Source organism: Cuculus canorus, chromosome 2 (assembly GCF_017976375.1).
Source record: "Cuculus canorus isolate bCucCan1 chromosome 2, bCucCan1.pri, whole genome shotgun sequence".
In the NCBI taxonomy this organism is placed as follows: Eukaryota; Metazoa; Chordata; class Aves; order Cuculiformes; family Cuculidae; genus Cuculus; species Cuculus canorus.
In genome coordinates, this window is record NC_071402.1 from 42340945 (window position 1) to 42363094 (window position 22150).

At 37.3% G+C, this 22150-nt stretch overlaps 1 protein-coding gene across 3 annotated transcripts in view; it reads left to right on the forward strand.

Annotated features, from left to right (window-relative positions):
- ATP6V1H (ATPase H+ transporting V1 subunit H) overlaps positions 1-22150 on the forward strand; it is a 48541-nt gene that overhangs the window by 6508 nt on the left and 19883 nt on the right. For all 3 annotated transcript variants that reach the window (XM_054058914.1, XM_054058915.1, XM_054058917.1), the window contains exons 3-12: positions 989-1091; positions 2415-2504; positions 7011-7124; positions 8649-8753; positions 9795-9845; positions 12572-12669; positions 14116-14308; positions 17291-17469; positions 18233-18358; positions 20859-20960. In XM_054058914.1, the coding sequence (XP_053914889.1) occupies positions 989-1091; positions 2415-2504; positions 7011-7124; positions 8649-8753; positions 9795-9845; positions 12572-12669; positions 14116-14308; positions 17291-17469; positions 18233-18358; positions 20859-20960 (1161 nt within the window). The remainder of the gene's footprint in view (positions 1-988; positions 1092-2414; positions 2505-7010; positions 7125-8648; positions 8754-9794; positions 9846-12571; positions 12670-14115; positions 14309-17290; positions 17470-18232; positions 18359-20858; positions 20961-22150) is intronic.

Genomic DNA, 22150 nt, shown 5'->3' on the forward strand with positions numbered 1-22150 from the left:
ATGTTCTGCTGTGGGATATATTATTAGTGAAGAGATACTGTTGAGATATCAGGTTGAAGAATATAAGGTTTGGTGGGTTGACCTTGGCTGGCCACTGGGTACCTACCAAGCCACTCTTACTCTCCCTCCATCAAAAGGGCAGGAGAAGAAGTTTGACAAAAAGTTCTTGGGTTGAGATAAGGACAGGGAAATCACTCGTGAGTTACCACAATGGGCAAAACAGTTTCTGCTTGGGGAAATTAATTTATTGTGACTAGCACGGTGTCTAGTCACACAGGTTACAGTCCTTCATGAGCTGCACCAATGTGAGCCCTTTCCCATGGGGTAGAGTCCTTCAGGAAGAGACTGCTCCAGTATAGATTTCTCATGGGGTCACAAGTCCTGTAAGAAAACCTCCTCCAGCATGGACTCCTGTCTGTGGGATCACAGCTTCTTCCAGGAGCCTGATCTGGTGTGGGCTTGCCATGGGCTGCAGCTTCCTTTAGGACAAACCTACTTCATCTGTTGTGGGGTACTCCATGGGCTGCAGGTAGATATTTGCTCCACTGTGGTCCTCCATGGGCTACAGGGGAACAACCTATCTCACCGTGGTCTTTACCATGGTATGCAGGGGAATCTCTGCTCTGCTGTTTGGAGTACCTCTTTTTCCTCCTTCTTCATTGACCTTGGTGTGTGCAAAGTTCTTTCTCTCACTTATCCTCACTTATCTCTCTCAGCTGCTGTTGTGAAGCAGTTTTTTTCCTCTTCTTAAAACTGTTGTCACACAGTTACTACCTCCATCACTGATGAGCTCTGTTTTGGCCAATGGCACGTCTGTCCTGGAGCTCGCTGGAGCCGGCTCTGTCTGACATGGGGGCTCCTTCTGGTATCTTCTCATAGAAGCTGCCCTTGCAGCCCTCCTGCTACCCAAGTCTTGCCATGTGAACCCAATACAGATTGAAATAACTTACTGTTCATATTGCTTATGGCTTCATATTTTGCTTTTCAGAGGGCAGATGATTTCGGGTGAAGACTGTGAATTTATTCAAAGATTTGAACAGAAGAGAAATCCAGAAGAGAAACAGGAGTTGTTGCAAACAGAAGGCAATCAAGTAACTTTCCTGTCTTAATAATGCATCTTTTGGGGAGGAGGATGAAAGAAAATTTTTGCATCAACTCTGTATTTGTGTTGGATGTACATAGTTAAGATATTATGGAAGAAGTATAAAACTTGTTATTATGCTTTTTTTTTTTCTAGATATCGTTTGGACATTCCTTTAAAAATGTATTAAATATTAAGTGTCATCAGACTTTGTTGTGAGACAAGCTAACTGGGACAAGCTAGCTTAAGTCTTTCCTCATCCCAGTTTGCTTTATCATGCACACTTGTGACACGTTTTTTTCATGAATGTTTTTTTTGTGTGGTTTATTGAAAGCTACTGCCAGTGAGATTTCTGCTTATAATATACTAGAGTCCACCGACTGCTAAGGTGGATTCAGTTAAACACAGGTGTCTAGTGTCGTTTTAGGCACAGAAAGATATGAGACATCTGCATTGGACAGAGCTGATACAAGATTGATAGGTGACCCATGCTGATGCCCAAGGACACTTTAATGACATTTGAAGCAGTAGAAACTCAGCCTCAAAGCCTGAGGTTGTAGCGATGTCAGGCATCAAGAGAATTGGGGGAGGTAAAGAGTAGGAGATGCCCTCAAGATACCAAACTTCGTAGCCATTTTTTCTGCCTCTGTTACTGCGCAATTATGTGAGAGGACCATATTTTGCACAATGATAAAACCATATATGTTGGACATATAATTACAGTCTAGCAGTTCAGAGTGCCATTCATCTTTCAGTTTTAGTTGAATGGGATGAAGGAGTGTAAAAGTGTTGTGACAGTTTCAGCCTATTATATCTGTTGCTGAAGTTGTAGAGTAGAATTGTTCACGAGGCAGAAACAAGCTCAAATATGTCAAATACAAACAAAGATTTGCCTACAAGGTATAGGGAACGAACAGGTAAGAGTGACCTGTCTTCCCTCCCGCTGTTCAGGTCATTGACACTTTCTTATAACATGTCTGAGTTTGTTGATGTTTCATCCATTTACTTGGTTCTTCTCACTGCCAGAAAAAAGGGAGCTGATGGATGTTTTTCTAATCGGTCTTTCAACAAAGCACCTTGCTGACATTCACTAGGGAGTACTTGTTGAAAGCTGTAAAACATTTTGTAAAATGTAATGATCAGTGTGACAGAAAATTTTCTTTGTAAGACGATAATACCAAATTTATTCATCTCCTATTGCAGCTAAATAAGATATTGGGATGCTCAATGTTTGTGTAGAACTTCATAGTGAATTAATGAAGTCTTGCTTTATATTATCAAAAGGAATGAATACAGTTGCTAATATTAATTTTAATGTCTCTTATTTTTCTAGTGTGCTAAAACATTTATAAACTTGATGACTCATATCTCCAAGGAACAGACGGTTCAGTACATTCTGACTATGGTTGATGATATGCTGCAAGTAGGTCAATAACCTTTCTTATTTTTCAGTCTTTAAATGCATGCTTGAATGTTTCTTTAGCCTAATTCAGGTCTCTTCAGGTTTTGGTCATCCTAGATTATAAATATTCTTTTAGATTTTTGAATCTCTCTTCAGAAGTTAATGTTAGCACTAAAATTGTAGATACATATGTTCATATTCTGGAAATGAAACATACCTGTATGACTGTTTGTTGACTCTCAACCATATTTGATGCAAAACTTGGATGCTTGGGCATGATTTGTGACCTAAGCCCTTTCCTGTTGTGAGCATATTACTTTTAACTTGAAGTTTTTGAAGCTTTTCCTACAAAGGTGTTAATTTGGCCAGCCTCAGCAAGAACGTATAGTTTCTCCAGCTTCAGGTTTCTAACATAACTTAGACTGCTTAGGACAGCACGTTCTGAAATTCTGCATGTTTTAATTATAGAACAGGAACTTGTGATTCAAGGAAATACATAGCTTTTTGTAGTTATGCGATACAGTGACTTACAAGAGTAGGCTGTTAAATTTGATGTTGGAACTGCTGTGCTGACTTGGGCAATTCAAGAGGAGATTTTACTCAATCACGTAACCCTGTTTTTGCCTTTCTTTGCTCTCCAGTAGACTAAGAGAAAGCAGCTGGGGTGATGATGTAACAAGGTGGGTTGAGTTATGTGAGGTTTTCTCCTGGTATTCAAGTAAAATATCTGGTTGGTTGACAGTTTCACATGGTAAACCATGTGATTTACAATTCCAGCTCTGGGTACTCAGTTTTGTTAACAGACAAGTTGGTGTGAACCTCTCCACAGTGTGTGTAGTGTGTGTAAAGGGGGATTGTTAGTCATTCAGGTGCCTGTCTCTGTGTTAGTGAGTGCCCTGACATCTAGAATAATAGCTAGTGGTCGTGGTGGCAGTTTATTCATGCCAGTCTGCCCCTTTGTCACTCTTCCTCTTTTCTTTAGATTTACTTTTAATCAAGGGTAACACAAACATCAAGAAGCAGAGAAGACAAAAGGGAGCCTCGGTTTCATTCCTTGATTAGGACACTTAGTTGGAAGTACCTTGTTTTGGTGTATACATTTGATGACAAACTTTGTTTTGGTATGAAGACTGTTGTTTATTGTGACTACTTTTGTAAGGAATGTGTCTCGCACAGAAAACAAGATGTCAGTGGCTGAAGAAGTAATCATTTCACCTGCTCTTCTTTGTAACTTCTTGTGTGTGTTAGTAAGTCTTGTTTTGCTTATGTGCTTTGACGTTAGCACATAGCCTATAACTACAATATGTGCTGTGGAATTTAATACTTCACAGGTCAAGGCTTTCACTGTCTTATTCTCAAACAACTGCATTAGTTCTAGGTGGTCACAGAAAGTAGTTTTTAGTAATTTCTTATTTGGTGTATTGTTTCTGTCATGTGTATCTAGATGAACATGTTTTCTTGACTTCATGGTCATGCACTGACATTTCTGTGTTCAGGCCTTTACCTTGCCACAAAGGTGTCATATGTGGAATTCTTAACGTTAAACATAATGACTTTATACTGATAGAGGAGAACAGAGATCTTGGTGTGCAGTATATTTTGCTTTTGTTTAAAATTGGATGTCTTTTTCACTTTAGAAATTCTGCTTCAGTTTCTGAAAGGCTGTACTTTTTTTTTGATGCTCTGCGTGACTTCATTATTTAGGGATACCTTGCTGCTGGCAAAGATGGCTTGTGTGTGGGCATCTGCATGGCATCATCTCAGGGCTTCCTAACTCTCCTTGTCTCTGCTAGGCAAGGGTGAAACAGGGCTTCTATTTTCCTTTGGCCATGTTCAGATGGTAGAACCTGCTGTCAGTAATGTGTTATGGACCCTTGGCTGCACATCTTCAAGGTGTAAGGTTCTTGTCAGAAAGCAGCATATTGGCCCATGACTCTGTGACTGTGCATTTAGTGCAGGGTCTCTGTAGACTGCGTGGACAGGAGAATCCACAGTAGTGGCTATGAAGTCTCCTGTCTTTGCCTGAGTAGTCTTAATGCAGTACATACAATAATTTTATGAGGAATGTTTCAAGGACATGGCCTGTAACTGTTCAAGGACTTGGCCTGTCATGGTGCCACTGAGTCTTCCAGCAAAATTGTTTTGAGCAAGGATGTTCGCTGCAGTTGTCATGAGACAAGTATGTTTGAAAGCTACTGTTGATAGCTGAAACTTCTATAAACTATTCTAGGTAACAGTATCTGGCTTTTGTCTGTGTTGATAATGACTGTCTGTGGTTCTTCTATTATTTCTATGCTTTTCTTGTGAGGTTGTAAAAGCCTGTGTCTTGAACATACCAAAAGCCTATCTGGGTGTCTAGGATTGTTCCAGCAGTTCTGCTTCTGGGTTTGATAGTCATTATAAGGCAGATTTCTTTTGGAGGCTGGCAGAAGTGAAATTAATGTGTTATTCACCATTCTGCTTATTTCTGAAGGTAGCGACTGTTTGCATACTGGAATCCTTGAGAAGACATTTCTTATTCTGTTGATATGATAAATACTTGCAATAATTTCGCTGAATTAGTGACGCTGTTACACTGCGCAGTCTGTTACTTTTGAGATGTTTAAGAACCTGCACCATAGTTGTTGCGGGTAGCAGTACCACCCAAGTGAACTTCATTATGCTTCTTCAGAAATGACAGATGCTAGATTATTGAAGTGTTGGTATGAGAGCTTCAGGATCTCCTTTTTATTGGTGTAGTCAGTGCTGCATGTTGCTGGGCAGCTATTACATATTTCAGGGCCGTAGGCAGTTATGCACTCCTTCCCTCGTCTCTTTACTGTGCCCCTTAACAGCAAACCAGACTAATCTTCTAATTGCCAGCATGCTGAATTTAACAGCTTTCGGTTCCTGGACCTGTCTGTCTCCTCCTTAGTTATGTTGTAAACTGAACTTGCTGATCTAGTTGTTTTTGATCTTTTCACCTGACTTTGTAGAACAAGTGCAGATGCCAACAGTGATTTATTTGATTGAACTGACATTTTTGCATCAAACTAACCTGCACAGAGTGGTATCTCTACACCAAGGCACTGTGTTCCTGAGATTTTACTCTATTTTTTTCTTTTTAAATTTTTTTTTTAAATGTCATAGTTTAAATAACAAATTTTGAGAGTGTTTTTAAGTGCTTTCTGACATGTGCCTTATAGAGCATTAAGCACTGTAATGACTGTCAGGTAATTAGTGACACCTAACCTTTCCAGACAGGGGTCAGCACAACAATTTGCAGCCACCCTGGTGCAGTAACTTTGATACTTTCAATGTAGGGTTGGTTGGGTTGCAAGTCATGCTTAGTCTGATGCCAGTGTTTGGTTCATGGATACATTCAGGTTATCTTGTGCTTAACTGATGGTATTCTAATAAACAGCCTTGCCTAGCTGATTCTTGGCCTGTAGGCTTAATAATAGGGTGCTGAATTGATAGGGGAAAGCCCTTCAGCTAGGGGACTTTGAAAATTAAATTGTTTGGGTAAGGAAAGTGAGGTACTGTTCTCATGCGAGTTTCCCAACTACGTGGTTCCAAACAGTTTAGCCTTCCTTGATAGGTGTTATATACTTGGTTTTAGTAGCTTGACTTCAGTAGGGAGACATCTCTTCAGAGTGAAAACTTACTGTCCAGTACGCTGGAAAGTATATGGAAATGCTGTGGAAAAGCAAGGATCCAGGTATTTGATTTTCTGGAAGGCTATCTATATTCTAGGCTATTAGGCGACAGTAGAGCTCTTCTTTCTCCTTCAGCTTTTCATGGCCTCTTCTCTGTTCTGCTTTAAGAAGAATGATAATAATGGCTTTGCACAGTGGTTATTAGGTGAAATGTTTGAAGAAACTGTGCATGTTGTCCAGATTCAAGTACTTGTGATTTCCTGTGGTTTAGCCTAGAAGCCCTGGAGAACAGACTTCTGGTGGCTATGTCCTTTCCTAGGTATGCAGATTGCCTGAGGCAACAGCTTGAGCCAGTTTTAGCCTCATCTAGGAGAGAAGAGCTTGCTTCCTTTTGAGAGGAATGGAAAGGCAGAACAAGCTTATGTTTGAAGTTTCACTTGTAGTACACACAGCCAAGTTGAACAACCAGCTTTTGTGTGGAAGTAATGAGACATAGAAAACTTTACATGGACTTTATTTGAGCATAATTGATTGGGTGAAGAGTAGTGTTCCTCTTAAAAATAAAGGTATGTATCTCTCATTTCTCTCATTCCGATTGCTTGATTGAAAGGATACATCTGTTTTTACTCAAGCAGGTGTGGGAGTGCTGGGGTATAACTAGGGTTTCAAAGTTTGTTTCTACAATGCCCAGTCCCAAATCTGTAACCTTAATGTTGGAGTGCTGAAATGAACTGTATCCATAAGTAACTGTCAAACTGAAGACTTTCTGTGGGCCGTTTCAAGCCAGTATACACTCTGATAACGTATACCAACATTAAAGGAGCAAATAACTGCTTTATAGTGAATCCTTTTACAAGACTCTCTTCTTTTCCCTCTCCTAATTTTACAGGAAAATCATCAGCGTGTTTGTATCTTCTTTGATTACGCAAAACGTGGTAAAAACACTGCATGGTCCTATTTTCTGCCAATGTTGAATCGACAAGATCTTTTTACTGTGCATATGGTAAGTTTTAATGGATCTGTCTCTGAAGATGGCAGAAACAAATGATGGGTTTGTTTTTCTGTGGGAGATTTTGGAGTTTGAAGCTAAACTACTACCTGGACTGGAAAGCTTTCCTCTTTTGGTCTACATGAGTCATGCTTAATCAAAGCTTCACTTGACTACATTTTAGAAAGAAAAATTACATTGTTTATTGACTTTTTTTTTTTCTGGGAGATGGGAGCAGGTTGATGTTGTGCAAGCACTGCTCAGCAACAGCTAAAGCACCACCATCTTATCAACACTTCTTTGGTCATCAGTCTAAAACACAGGACCATATGGGCTAATAGGAAGAAAATTAAGTTCATCCCAGCCAAGCCCAGTGCAACCATGTGCACTGTATGGTATCTGCTGTGCGTGGAGTCACTGAATGCTGCTGGTGTATATGAAGTAACTTTTCTGGAATTCTTAATATTCTTCTGTTATCTGTGGTGAGAACTGGACATTTCATCTTAACAGGTTTTTTTCCTTTTTACTGGGAGGGGGAAAAAACATGGTTGTATGACTAAAGTCTTAATGGAGACCATTTCTACCACCAAAGCTTGTATTATGGTTTCAAGTGGGAGAAAACTGCCCAACTACAAGTATGTTTGTGCTGGCGTGGTATGGTAAAACCAAATTTGTGGCTAAAACTGCAAATCCATATACCTGGCTTGTGTTATGAGATGGTGCAAAGAATTCCAGGCAAGTCAAATTGTTGGCCCTTAGTTGTGCCCAGTGCAGTGTGTTTGGTGCTTGAACAGTGAGCTGGCCTATTTTCAAGAAAATATCAGCCTTGATGTTTTTAATCTGATCTTCTGTATGGCTGTGGAAACAGGTTACTTGGTGCAGCTGCAGTTATGGGTTTATTCATTTTGGATTTGGATTTTTTTTTTGTTTTGTTGTATTTTTTGGGGGACTTTTTTTTTTTTTGGTATTGCTGCTGAAGTCCTATCTTGCTAAACTGCAGTCTGAGCAAACTCGGACAGTATTGACTTCTCAAGTATACAGCTGAAGTTTGCGTTTCAGACCCTTGCAGTGCAAACTAATTAGTCTCCTTGGAATGGTGTTTTTCAAAAGTATGCTGTTGAAATTTCTATGTCTTGTATTCCTTTGATCACAGATGTGTTATTTAGCTAATTTTTAGCGTCTGCAAAAATACACAAGTAATTTACAAGTCACCGAGAACCTCATATGATGTGGTCCACTTTAAAACACTAAGCTTGCTCCCTTCTTCCATCCCTTTTAAGTTCTTTGTTAGTTCCTTGTGAACTTTTATCAGGTATGGGTATCTGATCAAACATTGTGGAAATATGCCATTTACTAGCAAGAAAAAGCAGCAGAAAGCTGAAGAAACAAAATGACTAGACATGAAGAGTCCCCTATATAGAAAACCGGTAAATTTCTTTAAGGGGCCATCTTTTAGCTAACCTTTCCAGTGCTTAGGAACTCTCACTGGATCCTGAAATTGCTGTGTCTGAAAATTCTGTTTATTGCATTCTTTTTCAGGCAGCAAGAATTATTGCGAAACTGGCTGCATGGGGGAGGGAACTTATGGAAGGCAGTGACTTGAATTACTATTTCAACTGGATTAAAACTCAGCTCAGTTCACAGGTAAAACTTCTGTTTAAACGCTACACTGACTTTGGAAACTTTTTTCAATAATATAAATATATAGATGAACAAACAATAAGGATATTTTGTTTTCGTTTTTAAAGTGAAATTTTACTTTGTCATTTTTAAATATTCAAACACATAGTTTTTAACTTTTTTTTCCTACTCTAGTCCTTGAAATGTAAATTAAGAATATAGAATAAGGCTTTTCCCTTTTCCGTTGTTTAACACTGATTTTTCTTCTGGACACTGAGAAAACATTTGATGAGTGTTTTTTGTCTCCCGAAGTTGGTTTGTTTCTCAGAGCTGTTTGCTGGAAGAAAAATCACATAGCAAAGGAAGTGTATATTAAAACTTTGTCCAGTTTACTGTAGTACAAACCTTGAACTTTTATCCTTTGAAACTAAATAAATACTGACTTATTTAGACAATGTTTTTATGGTATTAGTTCAGTATGAACTGCCTACTGTTGGCTTTTGTTTGAAGGATGAATTGTTCTCCTTTGTATTCATTTTTAGAGGTTCTCACTCCAGTCCTTATAGAAGTAGTGATTCATCATTCTCTAAGGTACTATTGTAGCAGAAGTGGATGCTGGATATCAGAGAAACATTTACTAGGTTTAGTAATGGTATATTTTCTTAGTTTTCTAAATTGGGTTTATTAAAAAAGATTTTTATTTTTTTCCTCTGGAAGAAGAATTTTGAACTGAGAATTTCCTTCAGAAAGGTTTAAGAGAACACTTCTTAGGTTCTAAGATGAAGATGGATAAAAGTCCTGAGTAAATCCACAGTTAAAATATAAAGAGAAGTAGTTACATCTTGATATACCAGGATCAGCTCCAAGCATATTCTTCTATACATGAATGGTGTGCATGGGAATTTCATACATTATCATAATATATTGAGCAGTAAAAGTATCAATTGGATTCTTAATCTTTTCATTTTATGACTGGCAGAATAGGATGATTTAGAGAAACTTAATAACAACTGTTTGCTAAGGGTGAAGGACAGCTCCGATTTTAAACTTTGATTTTTTTCCTAGAAACTACGAGGTACAGGGGGCTCTGAAGCAGGAGCGGTCTCCACGAGTGATGTGAGTATATCTTTGAAATCTGGCAGTTTGCTGTTTGGGACAGGTAAAATCCACTCTTTGGAATAATATGCAGAGTTGTTCTGGTGTCAGTAATAGAAAGTAATGTGCTTGGAATCAGAACTGTGTGACAACAGAGTGCCAGGTGATGGCGCCAAGAAACAAGTGGTTTTGAAGTACTGATTTCACAGAAAATGCTGGCAGTGGAAATATATATTTTACAAGTTGGTTTGGGTTGCTGAACTGTAGATGTAGCTAGCATTCTGTTTGTTAAAACTACGAAAAAATGCATTTAATTTAATGTTTGGACAGTGCTGTCTGTTCAGCACTGAACTCTTGGACTTGTAGAAGAAACCTGAGGCTAAGGCTTTTGGCCCTTGTGATGCACAGAACTTAGGGCATGTCAGATATTAAAGATAACATTGCTGCTCAACCTCTATGGCATGGAATTACAATAGTGCTTTCAAATCCGTAAGTTCTTTCATATTTTAATAGCTTGAATTCAAGGGAAAATGGATTGTCCTTTTTGCATCAGTATTTATTTATACCAAATATGTAGATATAATGGCTGTTGATCTTGGAAATAAACTGTGGCAGTATAGCAAATGGAGGTGATCATCATAACTGTATTTTCTGTTTTGGTGTGGCACAGTGAGGTAGTTTATCTTGTCTTTTGAATGTGGAGTAGAATTCAGTTTGGTCTTTTGTTCCATTTACAATCTGAAAGTGTTCACAGTGTTTCAGAACACTTAAATATGAACCTGAAATTTGTTTTTCTTCTAAATGTAGTATTTGCTTTAAAAAATTACCTTCCTGTTGAGAACTTACCACCCCGAGGGATAAGAAAAATGAAAGACTGTTATGCATAACCATGGAGAGGGAGTAAAATTATAGCCTGAGCATCGAAGTTGTAGTACTTCAGTATTTTGTGTGCAGTTCTGTGTGCTGTACTGTTAGATTTGGTTAGGTTTTTGTTAGGCTAGCAGCCCTTGGTCATGTAGCCTTAAAAGAGTAAATAGTTCTGCAGCATATAACACCACTCATGAGGCTGTGAGCTCTTTTAACTTGCTTAGAAATCTATATTTATATACTGTAGCACCGCATGGATATAGTGTACCACTGCAGGGTCCCAAAGCAGCAGCATTCATAGTGCAAGTATACTAGGATAATTAAATTGAGTAAGTATTGTCTTTATTTTGTTAGTGGCCTGACTTCAGATCTAGCTTATGCAAGATTTCCAAGCAGATCTTGACAGATCTTGACTAATTCATGTCACAGTAAATTAGAGAAGTGGTTGTAACATTTTATAGAGGAAATCAAGGCTGGGATATGTTATGAAATTTCATTTATAATAGTGTTATAAGAGAATGCTTTTATGACAGACTCCTTAAAAAGGAAACTCCAAGTTCAGTAGTGGTTGGTGATAGTGATAAATAACGCTGCTTGGGGCAGGAGGGCTGTCTGTATGCTTATGGCTGGTTTATTTACATGGTGTGTGGGAGTGAATACCTACCCAGGAAAGTGAATATTCTGCATGATGACTTGGGCTTAGATATTCTCACCCAGTTTTTGCATAGAGGTCTTAATCTCTAAGAGAGACAGAATGAATTTATCTTTATTTAAAATCCTGTTTGTCTCTTCTCTTTTCTCTTCATATAGAATTGACTAACTTTTTTACTCCATTAAGTGTTTGAAAGGTTTGACATGTATTATGTGAGTGATCCACACTTAGTAAAGAAAAAGCCTTATAGGAAAGAAATCCTAGCATTTTATCAGGACCACATGCAAGTTATTAGTGAAGATAATGCTGGAAGTTGAGCAAAATACCTCAGTGTCTTTCCATTGCTGTAACAGGAGGGACGGTGTGTTAACTAAACCCCATTTCTGAAGCCCGTCTTGTATGTTACTGCACAGAAAATAGGTGCTTTTAGAGATGAAAAGCTGTTTAATGATTCTGTCTTTGTAACTGTTCATATAGGAGTGTGAATGAAAATAGAATTCAGTGGTGCATTTCTCAGCGTTTTTCCAATGTGAAAGTTTCAGTCTTATTCTTTTCTTAGCACAACATACCATGCTAAGCTTTCAGTGAAATGAAAATTAAAATGCAAATCTAAGCTTTGATGCTAATTTTGCATAGTTGTTTTTCTAATGATTTTTGTTTGTGTAAATATACATCTCATTATGATAAGCGTGGTACTTGCGGCACACATGTAGGAAAGTATAGAATTGTAATGACACCACTGCTGTTTTGAGTTGGAAAATGGGAGTGGGAAGAACCTGAGCTCAAGATTCCTTTTTCTAAAATGACCTCTAGCAAACTTCTTCAGGTTTGGTGACTAGTTTGCCAGTTTATTTCCTGAAGTTTGCTCAATGGAATAACAGTTGACTCTGCGGATGATAGGTCTCTGACAATACAAATGGAAGACAGCTTTCATTCATGGATGCTGAAAGAAGGCATTTTCAAATGGGCTATAGAAATCTGTTGTGATAATGTAAAATGGTATAACTTGCAAAGGTCTTCTCTGTTTTCTTGTGAGTTGTGTGTGCACTTTTATTTTTTTTTTAAGGGTGATGTAAAGCATTATAAGGGGGAGCCTGTTTTTGTCAGTGACAAATCCAAATTAATGTGTATTGAGGAATGCTAGTAAAACCTGGTTAGGAAAACTGAACTTCATCACATTATACCTAACTCTCCTTGTAAGAAGTGATGTGTTCCTCTTTTCACCTAGAGTTCCCAGTATGTACAATGTGTTGCTGGGTGTCTGCAGCTGATGTTAAGGGTCAATGAATATCGCTTTGCGTGGGTAGAAGCAGACGGAGTAAACTGGTGAGCATTTATTTCAATTTATGTGCATATACTTATAGTAGCATGTTTCCCAGTGATGTCTTCTGGAATAGAACTGTTTTGCAAAATACAGCTGCTCCATTGGAGTGCAAAAACATTAATGCAGTCAAATAGACAAATTAAACTTGCCTATATAGTATCAGTGTTGAGGCTTTAATGCTACTTTACTCCTAATGAAGAACTGATTAAATAAATAGCTGAAAGGGAATACAATCGTTTGTCTTTAGCTAAAGATGCTCCTTTTTTAACTTAGTAGAACAAGGACTAATAAAATGAGTTTTGCTGATCTTCCTTGTCTTTTAGTTTGGAGTTGTTCAGTCTGAAAATACTAGTGAAAAGAGAAACATGTTCCAGAACTAAGCTCAATTTTTTACCCATATGGCTTCAAGTAGGTCATTCTTTTCTCCAGATTCTCTTCATAAATAGCCCTATATGAGAGTAGGATGTTGTCACTCATCTTATTAAAAAATGCCTGTCTATAGATAATTTTTATTTGTGCATGCCTCTGGGGAATGGTCGCTTTATAATTTGGACCTCAAGAAAAAATACCTTTATACTCTGAAATGGAGAAAAGTCAAAGTTACCAATGAAGTGAAAGTTCAAAACATGTTCATGTGTGTCGAGATGGCACTGTTGAAATGAACTCTTTCATCAAGCCTTTTAATAAACTAGTAAAGCATTACAGTAACCTGTTGTTTCAATGCGTTTGAATTTGTTAATTTTGATAGCAGTGATCTGGAAAGTTGTTTTTGTTTCTTTTTAAATTGGGTTAGCTTTTTTTGAATGGATTTGTAAGTTGCTTATTCGTTTGTCAAACCTTAAGCTGAACAAAGCTTCTGCATTATTTCTTCTTGGAGATGTGGTGATATTTCTTTTCCAGCACTGCTTTGTGTATCTGTGATGTGTTATAAGATGTTTTGTGAGAATTTGGTTGTTATACTATGTCTACTGTAGCTCATTTTGGACACTCCTGTGGAGACATACGATTAAGGAAAGAAGTTCAGTTTGTGTAGATTTTTTTTTCCTGTGTGTTTACACCTTCTTTTCTTAACTCTGAAGGGAGTAGCTATGTGTTTCTCTGTTTCTCTTAGAGTGACAAATAATGCCTTAAACATGCCAGTAGAAAAAGACTCTCTGTGAACCTCAAAATGGTTGCAATACCACATCAATTCACATAGGAAAAGTTCCTTTATGGCTGTAAGGCTAAGAAGGAAATAACTGTCTTTAATAGCTGGCTTTCTGAACAAGCTGCTTGTACAACGATAAATGCTGGTGCTGGATACTGTGAAGTGTGTGTTGCATACTCATCCTCAGCAGCTCTTTGTAATAACTTCTTGTTAATAATTTCTTTAAGTGTTTTAGAGTGGAGCAATGCACTCCATGCAGTAATAATTTAAAAATCAAATGTATGCTATGTTAACTTTTCAGTATCATGGGGGTCTTGAGCAACAAATGCGGCTTCCAGCTCCAGTATCAGATGATTTTCTGTGTGTGGCTGCTGGCATTTAGCCCTCAGATGTGTGAATACCTCCGTCGGTATAATATTGTTCCAGTGTTGTCGGATATTCTTCAGGAATCTGTCAAAGAGAAAGTAACTCGAATCATCCTTGCAGCGTTTCGGGTAAGCACCTGCTGACTGCAATTGCACTGTGCTTCTGTCTCAAATGAGTGGGTCTCGGATGTTGCTGATGTGCAGCTGTTTCTGCTAGACCATATCAGTAAACTGAATTGAAAGCTTAATTCTCACACTTTTCTTTTTTTTTTTTGGGTGAGCTGAGATTTGCTACAGGTAATAAACATGCTGTTACAGGTAGTAGATGCCTGCTATCCAGTGCCTTCTCAAAATAAGATCAACTGAAAAAGCCTTTGTTGACATAGGCACTAGTGTTTTCCCTTTAGTTCAAGATTATTTTCTACTGGTACTAGTGTAAAACACTGTAGTTACTAATACCTGTTAAATTTTGACTTAAAAAGCTTTAAATTAATTTAATTATTCTAAACACATGTTTGTTGAACTGGCCGACTTCGAAGTTATTTTTATCTACTAGTCCAAAAAATCTTTTCTTGGCTGCTCTGTCAAGGTGAATGAGGGTACTGGTGTTAGAGTTATTAGTTGACTTACTGTGTCCATGTTACCTGAAAATCGCTGGTCCTGTTTAAGACAATTTGGGATCACTAAGCACCAAGACTTGCTGTTTTTGTTGTAAGAGTACTCATTTGTGTTCACAGGTGCTAATTGTGCAATGTGTGGCCATAGTTTTTTTGTGCATGCTTGTCAACTGTCTCCTATGCAATACAGGATTACTATAACAACCTTTAATCCTGTCTCAGAACAGAAGTTGTATTCAAAGGAGGAAATGTGGATCTTGGAAACTGACTTGTTTTCCTGGATACTGACTGTGTTCCAGTAGTAGGTGTTGCAAGTATATTAGTATGGAGAGGGGGGAATTGTTGCTTACTGGCTTGCTGATCAGCAGTAATGAGCTGTGTGAAGGCACTTACTCTGTGGCTTAAATGACCTCTTTATTCAAAAGCGTCTGCTACTTTGAAAAATTTCTGGTTAAGGTAGATCATAAGAATACGCTACTTATCCTGTTGAGGAAGATGGGTGGTGCAAGGTACTTAATAGGGATTGTTCTTGTTATGTAGACCTTTGTAGGTGTTCTGGTCTTCTTTAGAATCTTAGTATTAAGTAAGGACATGCAGCAAGACAGCTTAAAAAAAAAAAAAATCCAAAAGAGTTGCTGGTGCTCTGCAGTTTATATTCAACTTCTTCCAGTTCTGAGGTCATTGAAAGTAGGAGAAATAATTTTGTTCTTAGTTCTAGTGTATTTTGCAAGAGGAGACAAAGATGAAGCCATGTTCTTTTAATAAATAAAGGCTAAAAAGGAATAAAATGGTTCTGTTACAGGCCTTGGGGAAACTAACTTAGCCATTTTCTTTCTCCAGCATTAAAGACTAGTCTTGGCTTGAAAATCGGCTTATAAACTGGCAGCCAGAAAATAAGAGATTTGAAATTAGATATCAGAGGTGTGAGTTCTGGAGCAAAATTAAAATAGGTAGCAGAGGCAAAATACCCCTCCTTCTGTGTGAGGCCATAATATCAGTTTATGGGGTAGGGAAAAGATTAGTTATGTAAAGGACTAGGCTTGATAATTCCCCTAATCATCCCTATAGGCCCTGCGTTACTGAAGGTATGCCACAATACTTGACAGCTTGCATATATCTTCTCTACTACCTGATTTCTGTTAATTTGACCAGTTTAATCTGTTTGGCAAGTTAATTGCCTGACGGATGTAATTGTAATGTAACTTTTTCCTGTAAAGCAGTAGGTATTGGGTACTTCTGTCTACTTTGAATCAATTACTGTCTCGCTTTACCTATTAAAATGTTTTTTTTCCTTATTTTTCATACTTTTGTTGTCTTGTGTCTGTTTCCTGCCTGTTACTCATTTGGTACTTGAAGTTTACTAATCCATTCTATTTAGTCATTTGTTCCTGTTTGCACTTTCCTAATGTATCTTTTGAATTTCACTATAAAAAGCTTGAATATTTCACTGTGGTATGAGATAGGTAAAGTTTCAAAAAAAAAAAAAATAAAAAAAATCTTAGTTAAGAGAATTATAGGCAGATGTGGAAGCTACTCCAAATATTATTACCCTGCTCCCTGAATTGGTTGAATTTCTTTTAAGATTCATTATTTATTCTTTTGCTGTAGTTAGAACTTTCAACTTTAACTAATTTAACATTACTTTCTGTAAAGTACCATTTACTTCTCAGTTCTCTTACTGAAATAGGAACAAGGTCTTCTTGCACATTAAAGCTAATTGTATGTGACCATTAAAAGCAGTAATTTAAGTTACTTTCAGTCTGCAAGTTTTAACATTATTTGCAGTGTTCTGCCTTAACTAACTAGTATGATATCTGGTATCTTTGAAACCTGAAGTGTGTAATGGTTCTGTGACATGAATGTGTGGTGTATCATATTCCTTCTATGTAGTTTCATTGCGTATTTCTGGCGGATGTTAATGCTTATTTATGTGAACACATGTTCTGTTGAAGGATTTTGTCATTTATATGGAATACATGTTTTCATGTTTATCAAAAAGTGCAGGTGGCTAGCTCTGATTGAACAACATCATTTGAAGCTGATTAAATTGAGTAGAAGTGTAATGAATAAATGACATTGGAACTTGACTATTTCATTCTGTGCTTGTAATCCCAGTCTTACCAATGAGCTTCTGTTTGAATAAAAATGTGTAGTTGGAATATTCCCAAGTTTAAAAGAAGCTGATCTAGTCCAGATGGTAACTCTTGAATTGGAAAGATGACTTAAAGTTGTTTGTTTATTTTATTTTTTTTTAAGGTTTTCCTGCTTTATATTATTACTGCACAGAAAGCTGAAGTGATAATCTCAGATAAAAGTAGTTCTTTATTGCAGAGACTGTGGTAGACTCATACGTTACTACTTTGGTGAGATTATTTCAGGAAGTGGTCAGTTCTGTCACTAATTGAAAAAGTGCCAATAAGAATTTCTTAAAAATACCACTTTGTTTCAAAATAGTCTGTTCTTAAAACAAATTAACAAATGTTTACTTCCCTAGAATTTGTTAGAGAAATCTACTGAGCGAGAAACTCGCCAAGAATATGCTCTTGCCATGATTCAGTGTAAAGTTTTAAAGCAGCTAGAGAATTTGGATCAGCAGAAATATGATGATGAAGATATAAGTGAAGATATCAAATTTCTACTGGACAAGCTTGGTGAGAGCGTGCAAGACCTTAGGTATGCAACATGAACTTGTGAAAAATGCAGTTGTGTGGAAATTAGTAAAACCTTTTTTCTTTTCTAAGTCTAAATATACGAAGACGTTAGTTTATAAGGTAGGTCTTATAGAGTTGCTGATTATATATATAAGTTTCCTGTTCTAAGTGAGCCTTTACAGGCTGAATAGAAAATAATTCCTCACTTCTGGATATGCGATCTTCGTAACTGGTAAATTGTTAAATGACTTCAGGGGGATCTTATAGGAGTTGCAGTGTAGGGTACTTGGTTAGAATACATTTTACTGTCTGCGTTAACTCAAGTTTTCGCTAGTGTTTACCTAGTTTTCGCTCTTGTGCATAAATTGAACTGCATATTGTAGTTAATGTCAAAGGTTTCAATGCATGAAAGGCAGGGACTGGAATCTTGGTTGGGGAAGTTAAAACCTAGAGAACAGGCAAAACAGTGAATTAAATTCCCAAATTGGATTTTTTTCATCTTTATTTCCTGCCCCTTCAGGAATTGTGTATTGGGGTGGATGGAGGGTTATGTTTGAAATATATATATTTTTTTTTTCTCTTGCCTTTCATGCCTTTCCTTATTTTCAAAGTGTTGACTCTTAGCCGGGGAGTGGTTCTTGTGCTCTGCAGGGAGCTGACTTCCAAATGTGTCATAGCAAGTTGTGCTCCAGCTTTGTCTTGTTAGGATAAAGGCATAGGCATGTGATTCAAACTCTGTTCATAGAAGCTTAGCCAACATTTCATTTAGGTCTTCTGTATTGTAGCTCCTTTGATGAGTACAGTTCTGAGCTTAAGTCGGGAAGACTGGAGTGGAGTCCCGTACACAAGTCTGAGAAGTTCTGGCGGGAGAATGCTGTAAGACTGAATGAGAAGAATTATGAACTACTCAAGTAAGTTTTCAAGTCTTGAATCACATAATTCTTTAATACTTTTGGTGTTTAACTGAACATGTATCTAATACAGATTTTACATTTCAACACAAAGTACTATCTAGAATAAAAGCAAGTCAGAACATCTTGCTCTTTTTAGAATAAGGTCCTTACTCGTGTGTAGTTCATTTTTTTTCAGAAGCAGAATTATTTATTTGTTTTTACTGATCAAATGTACTGATGATGATGGTAGAGGGAATATCTCTAGCTGAGAGTGTATGCAGATTTGTGCTGTTGACTCTTAATGTTTCCACTTGAAAAATAGCTGTATTAATTGATAAAATTACAAAGGTTTTTACCGCACCTTCGTCTTAGTTTTGTGTTGTCATTGATCTTAGTAATGAACTCCCTTCTTGAATACTTGGGGGTTGAATATTGTGATACTGTTCCATGGAAGATCTGACTTGCTAAATTATGGTATAGTCTTTCTGTTTTGTTTGGGATTGTTTGTATGTAGATTGTCAGATGAAGTGAAGCTAAAGCTGATCTTAGCTCTTGGAGTCAAGGACTTATTTGCTGGCTTCTGAAAATGTGTACTCAAGAGAAAAATAGGTTTCAAGTAGCTCTTAGATGTTTAACTGCATTGCCATTAAGTGATAATATGTGGTGTTCTTCCTTTTCAGTATTTGCTAAGTGCCAGACCTAACAGAACAGAAGGTTGAAATGTTAGAAGGCACCGCTAGAGCAAGCTAATCCTGAACTTTATATGTATTTCAGTTGCCCTGAAACCTCAACAAAACAAATCTGATAAAGTCCTCCCTGAGAGCATATTGCCAAGTGTGTAAGATTATAGACTTAAAAATCTAAGATGCTGGCAACTGCATCGTGAAGTTGATGTTGAGGTTTAGTATTTTCTGTACCAGCTGCAATGTTTTGCTGTGTTCACGTCTCCTGCTTTTTGGGACTCTTAGATAACTGTATTGTGCTTGTGCCTACCACAAAGGCAGTGATCTGCAATAGTGCCTTTATAAAAACCCAAACCACTCCAGCCTTCTCTCCCTGCCCTGCAAGCTTCCTGTTAAACTTACTTTTTTCCTGCTGTTAGTGACTTCATAAGCAAATTATGCTGGACTTCATTGAATAAAATACATATTGTATGGCTCTTCAGTGTCTTCTGATTAGTGTTATGGGTAAAGTTTCTACTCCTGCTTCTTGTCCAGTTTAAGAGTTATTTTAAAATAAAAAGTACTTCATCTGTCTCTTTCTGGCCTCTAGGGAGGGAGTGGTCATTTAATTTTACCAGACTGTTCTTTTTTAAATTCTTATTAAATTCTAAACTTATGTATTTCAACTTGTTACTAACTTTGTTATTATAACATATTTGCTCTCTCAGTTATCTGATTTTCAGTGATCTGTATGTTTAATCTTTTATACTTATTATTAGTCCCTAACTTTCATATCTGTGTAATTTTTTTCTTCCGTTTCTCATTACTGGCTAGAGAACAGTTTTACTGGTAGCTGTTTTCCACTAAAATTGATTAAATTACTTAATTAAAAAATGCAGACAACATTGAGAACTGCTTTCTAATTCATACAATTCTGTATTTCTTTCCATGCTAACAGAACAACTAATATATGAAGTTGGAATCGATTATGAGATATATCTTTTATCATCTCTTGTCTTTGAGTCAGGACAGAACTGCTTTTTAGACCACAACAGCTGACTGAACGAGTGATACTTTTGAGATAAAGTTTGTGGTCGTGAATTGAGACAAGTTCACAGTTAAACAGACCAAAGAATTCAATGTGCTGCTTTGTTCTCAGCTGCTAGGATGCTTTTTAATTTTTAAATGACTCTTTGTAACAGAGTTCTGCATAAAAGTCTGCTCGTTTTGTCCTTTTGTCCTGTATTGTGCAAAGCTACTGCTACAAGGTGAGGGGAAGGAATAGAGTCGAGGAGAGGCTGTTAGGCAGAATGTTTGTCATGCCCTTCTTTCTGAATCTATAGTGCAGGATCCTGAGTGCAGGAGCTGGGAGTCACATGCAGGCATGACTGGAGTCTATCGTATAACAGAATCAGCCCACGTGTTGGCCTTGTGTTTCTGTCCCACCCCATCCCATCTCTAAATATTTATACATATGCTTAGTACATCTTATCTTGAACTCAAAACTGTTGGTCTTGAAGACAATGTATAAAAAAAGGAGATATTTTGTAAAGCTTGGTTGATAGGTATTTGTAGATGCAGCTCACTAAACTCACTCTTGTGAATGCTTTTAGTAGTGCTGTTAATTAGGGCAGGATCTGCTATTGTTTTAAGTGCAACTGCATGTTTGGATAAAGTTCTAGTCGAAAAGTTTGCTGTTTGGGTAAGCCATAAAGCATTTTTGTGGTTACAGCCTTGGTTATTTCAAGTTATCGGGGATTTAAAAAAAACAAAACTACAATGAAAAGAAACCCAAAAAAACCCCCAAAAAGCCCAAACCACAACCTGTTATCTTATTGTTTCAAATCTTTTCCTAGAATCCTGACAAAACTTCTGGAGGTTTCTGATGACCCACAAGTGCTGGCTGTAGCTGCTCATGATGTGGGAGAATATGTACGACACTATCCCCGTGGGAAGCGGTAAGGAGAAGTCCAGCATGCTGCTCCTCGAGACCAACTACAGTACATAATTTGTCTGTGGCTTTTTTTCATATTTATGTTAAAATATGCTACATAGGAGTTGCAGGTGGTTGTTAAGCTTAACTCACTGGGAAGGTGAGAAAACATAAACCAGATCTTTGACTTATATATTTCAATGCTTCTTAACAGTTAAGGAAACATATATCTAAAGGAGTCTTGAGTAAGTTATTTAGACTAAAGCAGAAGATATGTGCCAGAAGAAATTAGAAGACCTACCAAGAGTTTAATCAGCATATCATTTTTACTCTCTATTATGACTATTGGACTATAATTATTTGACTTAGAGTGGGGATGGACTATTTCAACAATGTTTAAGTCTGTTTTGTGACTTAAGACTACAGAGCCAACGTTCTTCTCACTAACAATTGCTTAGTGATGTTAGCACAGATTGTTATCACTCTTTTGTTTTAGCAAGTCTTCTTTTAGCTACACAAATATGTGTTTCTGTGAAAGTGTTGATGTTTACTGTAAACCTAAATTCCTGTCAAAATACACAGACAGACATTGCTATATTATTTTGCTTTGTTTTGTTCTAAAAACCTGTGAGCGAAGATATTTGTTTGCTGAATAATTGCATCTCTAAAGTAAAGACACCATTGAAGCAGGAATGTTCTTTTGGCTTTTGCAGAGATCATGCTCATCAGTCACCCAAAGGGACACGTGACTTAATTTTTGTAGTGAAGAAGTGGTCTGTTTCTGTTTTTTGCATAGGGTTTAATTGTGAAGATGAGAATGGTCTTCTAGGCTCTTTAAGCATTTCATTTATGCTTCTTAGGCAGACTGCTACCTTGACAGTAGTAGAATCATGAACAGACTGAAACTTCGTGCCACGTATAGGCAGATTTGTTCACTCTAGAAAAACTCAGCCCTTTTAGTAATCAACTTGAACTGGTGATATTTTTAGACTTGGAACAAATAAACTGTTTTCTAGGTCCTCTAAGAAAGGTCAAAGGTGTTCACTGTGTACCGCTTGTACTGACAAGTGCTATGTATTTGCTAATTAGCTCCTGTGTCTTCTGGAAGAGATTTATGACAACTGGTATTTGGAGGAGGGGCAAGATATCCTCCAATAAGGTGGAAACTTACACTGGTGCCTGCAAATGACAAAGCTGAAGGACTAATACTGGTTG